The sequence below is a fragment of the Perkinsus marinus genome, assembly GCF_000006405.1.
Source record: "Perkinsus marinus ATCC 50983 genomic scaffold scf_1104296948436, whole genome shotgun sequence".
Classification (NCBI taxonomy): Eukaryota; Perkinsozoa; order Perkinsida; family Perkinsidae; genus Perkinsus; species Perkinsus marinus.
This window is the reverse complement of record NW_003210195.1, coordinates 5741-11437: the sequence shown is the minus strand read 5'-3', so window position 1 is coordinate 11437 and position 5697 is coordinate 5741. Positions and strand designations below refer to the sequence as shown.

Sequence of the window (5697 nt, the reverse complement as noted above, 5' to 3'; positions counted from 1 at the left end):
GCAATGATAAATTAAATTATGACAGCCGCCTGGCTTAACCCTTTCATACTGAGCTCTCCACACAAGGAACGTTCGAGTGGACCCTGTGTCAACTGCCAGGTTTACCTCTTGGCCGTTGGGGTAGAAGGCAACAAGGAGCTGATTCCATTGGCTGCCTAGTCCTGGCTGCGCCACGGAGATTGGCTTGATATACACCTCTTGCTCCTGGGACGCGATTGAAAAGTATATAATACCAAGAAGAGTGAGCGTAGTTGGAATCATTTATGATGGATCTCTACTTCACTGAATCTAAGCTGAAGCAGGCACATCACAACACGCCATGTTGAACACGGTACGGTATCGGCAAGCGTCACGACGAATGCGCACAATCAAGACAAACGCGCACAATGAAGGCGAATGGCCGCACATACCGGAACCTCTGGCCTCAACACCTTGAGTGGTAGAACATGCCACCAATGTTGGCCCAACAGGTTCAAATGACATGAAAGGCAACTCATCGGGTTAGTTCACTCGAGCCATCACGGTCAGAGCCGTGGAGGAGGTGGTTTTGCTAGACAGAGATACCGCCGCCTGATTGCGCGGTAGCTAGCTTGAAATTTCGCGTGACGTTATATGTTGTAGTTCACCATTGTGTCGTTCTTAGTTGATTCACTCTGAGTACGCACCAGTGTAAACTTAGCACTCCGAGTGGGAGTTTCCCACTCGTCTGTTCGGTGTAGGGAACCGAGAACGGTCATCCTACACCATTGGTCGTAGTTTCGTTGTCTTGCATTAGACATGTCCCTTATACAGTTGCACGCATACGTCATAGGCTCTCCGCGCCTTTGTGAAGTTCTAGCCTAAAACTTCACATGAAACTCCCAGCTTGGGTGTCAATACTGGAACAACATTTTGACACCAGGATAAGTCTGCTGCCAGGGAAGTTGCGACAACAGGCACTTTCGCATTGTGCGTGCGTGCGTGCGTGCGTGATGAAGTTTTTTGAATCAACAATTGAGCGTCAAAGCCTCGGACTTCGAGAGCATGGGATGGATCAAACGAGACCTCTATGATCCGAGGTTCGCAGAAGAATCGAAAAACTCGAGTACGAGCAAAGGCCCGACCGATGGGCCTTACCCCGGCCTAACCTCGCGGAAATGCGAAAGAATACGTCATTACGCTCCGGTAACTAACCCGCGGTAAGGTAAGTAACCGCGTGCCTCAAACCATGCGAGCACGATTCCCAGGGAATGAAGTTCTACTGCATTTTTTCGAATGTAATCGAACTTAATTTTGGTTGAAATTTACGCACAGTGTGAGGGTGGGACGGTCGTGTAGATACCAGTAGCAGTAGCTATGTTAGACGCATGATGGTTCCTGTGCTGTGAAGAAGTACCGGAGGATGATCTAGGCCTCAAACGAGGGATTCTAGACGCTCCTAGCGATACGCTCATAGACTCACCAGACTCTTGATACACACTACGCGTGTTAGCCGTCCCAGACCCAGCGCGACAAGATTAACTTAGATCCGATTAGTCACAGATAGTACTCAGATTCAAGACGGCTCGGATCAGTGACACAATCAGTAAGACTCAGAGCGCTTACTATCGATACAGCGAGAATAGTCGTACAGAGATTCAACTGCCTTCGACTCACTATATGATTGCTCCAACGAGCCGTTACAATAATCCAATCGTTTCAGATGCTCATCATACTTTAGATATTCGGGCGAGCGCGATGCCACTGTGCGCTGATCATCTTTCCCGAACGTGTCTTCTTCCCAATAGCCTTTCCATTTTCTCGTAAGTTTTCATGAACTTGCTTAGTCCTAACTTGTTAAATCAGGTTCCTCTAACTTTAAGTCCCGCCAACTTTAAGGGGTTAGTGAAAAAGACCAATTATTGTTTCGCGCACGCCAGATATTCGCTCCGAAACGCTCCAAGATAGTCGACGCATCGTCATCATTGAATAGTTGATCGAGTCGTTGCATACGTGACTTGTGGGATAACTTTCACTATTGATCAACAGTGCCCTTCTAAGAAGGGCCTTCTTCTCTATTGCTCCCGTCCCCCTAATCCCCATATCGTCCCTACAACTGCTCCCACTGATCCGTCAAGTCTCGTCAACTGGTTATCTGCTCTTTTGCCCGTATCTTTATACACTGCTCTGCGTCGTGTCCCCGATACCCATAGAAAACAACACAGGCGGACTATCTAGTTCGTCACACACTTCAGTGACAGTCGCGCTCTCGAGTTCTCGACACGAGCAAGTCTGACGGACATTCGCAGTTTATATCAGTTATTGTAATGAACTGCGAATGTCCTGAATATTGTATTTACTGGCGAAACATAGCGTGACTTCCACAAAAGGTTCTGATGAAGGTTCGCCTTCGTGCCTTGTTTATGCGGTAAGTGAAATCCGGAGTCAGTGAGATATGACATGGAGTATTCCCTCGAGTTGATATTTTATTCGAGCACATACTCTCGAATGGTTGTACCTGCTCTGTGAACCTACTGCCTGAACAGTGTCTAGTGATTCTTTTATAAAGTACTGTTGGGTTTATCGCGCTGATGAGGAGACGTTGGCATAGTGAATGCACTCTCGTCCATCTTGGGGAGAATTAATCCTATGAGAATTGCAGTGGGACCTCGGGGTAGGGCCATTTTGAACAGCTAGTGTTTTTGTAAAGTGTATGCCTGTCGATGCCGAAGAAATCGCGTGGTAATAGAAATGGATTGAAGAAAGGGGAAGATATAAAGGAAGTAGATGTGACCGAGCTGGTGGCTCAACTGCAGTCAGATGGTGCGCGGCGCGAAGGTAGTAAAATCGACTTGTCTCGTATTGGAGTTGGATGCGGTTCGCATATCTGCTGTGAGTGAAATGAAGAGAATCCGCGTGTCGGCAGGCGAGGTACATGATGCAGGAGTCGACATTGTGCAACCTCCGAGTGATAGTGTGAAGAGTCGGAAGAATAGGAAGGAGAAAAGGGTAGGTTCCTGTTGCATTCACCCGAGATGTCTTCCACCGAGGAGACGGCCATTGGATTCGCGCAACATCTAACTTTTTAGAAAACCAATGCTCTCGAGGGAGAAGAACAAAAGCTCACGACTGACGGGTAGAGGAAGGGCCTTTGCGACACTGCGGAGAATTTCGTCTCAGGGGTGGAGATGAGAGTGTCTCCGAATCGAGCTTCGTGATGGTGGATGATGCTGGGGGACTTCAGCTCGTCAGTGATGAGGATGACGAGGCGACTGTGGAGGGGCATGCGGTAGAGGAGGAAGGGAGAGGGTAGTACTCGGCGATAAGGACTAGGTGACGGACTTGGTTTTTTCCGTGTCATATTGTCGCACTTTCACTGAGAGAGTGAGTACTGGTTTTTGCATGGAGTTGTATGCTGTTATTAGTGTAAATGATGGAGTTGAAGAGTCTGTAGAGGAAGGGCCTAAGAAAATGAGTAAGAGTAAGCAGAGGAGACTACGTCAGAAGGAGAAGGAGAGGCTTCATGGAGCGTCGAGGCGAGTCAAAGAGAAGGAAGACACCAAACTAGGGCAGGAGGGGTCTCAAGAGCCGTCCGATGATAATGTGAGTATTTTGTATCATCATCATTATCATCTCACGTATTGTATTATTCCGCCCATGGGAGTTACTTATTTCTCACCTAGTATTGTAGTATTGCCAAGCTGCTGGTAGTACCATTGTATATCACTTTAGGAGCCCCTAGTATCGGAGTCCGAGGATGAGATAGCAGCCTCGGGAGATACCACTGAGCGGAAGCAGAGAAGTGGGAAAGTTTCGGTATGACAGAGCGTAGGGAACTACTTTCAGGAGCACGCCGGGAGCCGCAGCCTTTCACGTGGTCCGACTGCAAATGGATGCTCTATGTCCTTCCGGTAGTGCACCACTTACTTGTGATCCTATGAGTCGTACGCAGTTGTAGTTGATAACTCTGTTGTTCTCAGTCTGACGGACATAGTAGGAAGTTCTGTTTTAGATAATTGTGTTGTTGGTGATGTTGAAGATGGGAGAAGAGGCATACCAGGAGATGGGAGGATGGTCGCTTGGAGACCAAGAGGAAGACTATTACCAGGTCATAGGCGATAAGGAACTAGGCACAGTAGATTCTCCAACGCCATCAATGAGCTTCGCTCGGATAGTGCATTGCATTCGATCTGAAATAGAGATGTTCCGGCTATTGCAGCAACGGGGAGGGTCAATTAAAAGAACTACGCTGAATAAAAACTCGTGTACTGCTGGCAGGGCCGGGCGAGCGCTTATTGGCTCATCGTAGAGGGTTATGATGGGCTGTTGAATGGTCGCTGACAGGTGCTCAATGTTGATCCTAAGGCCAAGCACGGAGAGATACGGAATGCGTACAGGAAGTTGGCAATGAAGTGGCATCCTGATAGAAATCCTAACTGTGAAAGCTGCCTTGCACGCTTCCAGTCTGTGGCGAAGGCCTATGAGACTTTGGGAGATCAGAACAAGAGAAAGGTTTATGATACTAATAGAGGTGACCTCAGATGGACGGATTAGAAAGAAGTTTGTTGAACAAACTAGAGAAAGAAAATCATGGGAGAAAAACAAAACATCGTAATTCGATAGGGTATACATTGGAGTTTCACCCGCTCTACGTGGAGTGGCCTAGTACTCTGGGAGAAACCCGATGTTTGCGCTATGCAGTAGTCGTGAAATATATTCTGCATTAGTGTTGTTTTTCATATCACGGGTGAAACTCCATTGCATGTAATTTCATATAGAATCAGTGGGCATCAGTGCCTCCTCCCTGTATTCAGAAGTGTCAGGTGGTTACGACTCCATACCAAGCGACTACTCTGCTCGACTCACGAGTGAAAACTATCATAGCATCATGGACCACTCAGTTGACATTTGGGTTGTCGAGGTAAGTGGAGGACAGTTTTGGAGGGGAAGTTTCGAAGTGTTTAGGTGTATTCGGACTTGGATGAATATTGTCATAGTATAGCGCCAGCCTGGGATGAGGTCTCCAGTGATCTCAAGGGGTACATCAAATTCGGGAGAATCAACTCCCATACTGATCGGGCGGTGAGTACTAGGTCGAAGTATGTCCGAATGATACGAACCGCTCTTCATTGAAGAAGGGGCGAAACCAACCAGGGGGCACTGAAGACATGTGAGGTTGTTGTATGTGCCAGTTGTTCAAGTCATTGCCGATAACTCCGAGGACGACCCCGACAATCTTCCTCTTCATGCCAGCCCATCCCGAGATCCCTCCTAGTTTGATGCCAATTGCTGAGATCAATCCAAGGACATTGAAGAGGTACTTTGCTGTTTAATTTCGTGGCGCGCGGTAGTGTTCCGTTAGGTGGATATTGCACGAGCTGCCAATAGTGTACCGGACGGTCACGTCTGTGGAAGCGGCGGAGAAGGAAGCAATGTTGAGCGGTGATGATTTTTCGCCACACTCTGTTGGATTGGCTGCGTTTTCAGATCACCCAATTATGGTAGTGTACACGCGATCAAGTCATACCACTCCTTTGTTGAAAGCTATGATGTGAGGACGAGTTGTGGTCTTGGGTGGGGAACGGTACGAGCTTTCAGATACAAGTTTTCTCATGCAGTGAACTTCTTGGTTGTGAACAGCGATCAATTACTACCTCGTCGGAATGATATTGTAGCTAAATTATACTGTAGTAAAGGGTAGGGGTGATTTTCACATTCCAAACTTCCGCATGGAATTTC

General features: G+C 47.7%; 1 protein-coding gene across 2 annotated transcripts in view; it reads left to right on the top strand.

Annotated features, from left to right (window-relative positions):
* Pmar_PMAR005811 (hypothetical protein) overlaps nt 1–5697 on the top strand; it is a gene marked incomplete at its 3' end in the record, with an annotated part of 13167 nt that overhangs the window by 7042 nt on the left and 428 nt on the right. Inside the window, exons 1-15 of one of the 2 annotated variants that reach the window (XM_002778636.1) lie at nt 2666–2796; nt 2885–2967; nt 3048–3094; nt 3139–3267; nt 3384–3561; nt 3691–3760; nt 3805–3869; nt 3971–4066; nt 4303–4489; nt 4782–4879; nt 4924–5040; nt 5151–5275; nt 5321–5400; nt 5446–5509; nt 5557–5655. In XM_002778636.1, the coding sequence (XP_002778682.1) occupies nt 2682–2796; nt 2885–2967; nt 3048–3094; nt 3139–3267; nt 3384–3561; nt 3691–3760; nt 3805–3869; nt 3971–4066; nt 4303–4489; nt 4782–4879; nt 4924–5040; nt 5151–5275; nt 5321–5400; nt 5446–5509; nt 5557–5655 (1553 nt within the window). In that variant the 5' untranslated portion in view covers nt 2666–2681. Of the gene's footprint in view, nt 1–2665; nt 2797–2884; nt 2968–3047; nt 3095–3138; nt 3268–3383; nt 3562–3690; nt 3761–3804; nt 3870–3970; nt 4067–4302; nt 4490–4781; nt 4880–4923; nt 5041–5150; nt 5276–5320; nt 5401–5445; nt 5510–5556; nt 5656–5697 lie in introns of those variants that run through there. The other variant, XM_002778635.1, reaches the window with a different exon arrangement.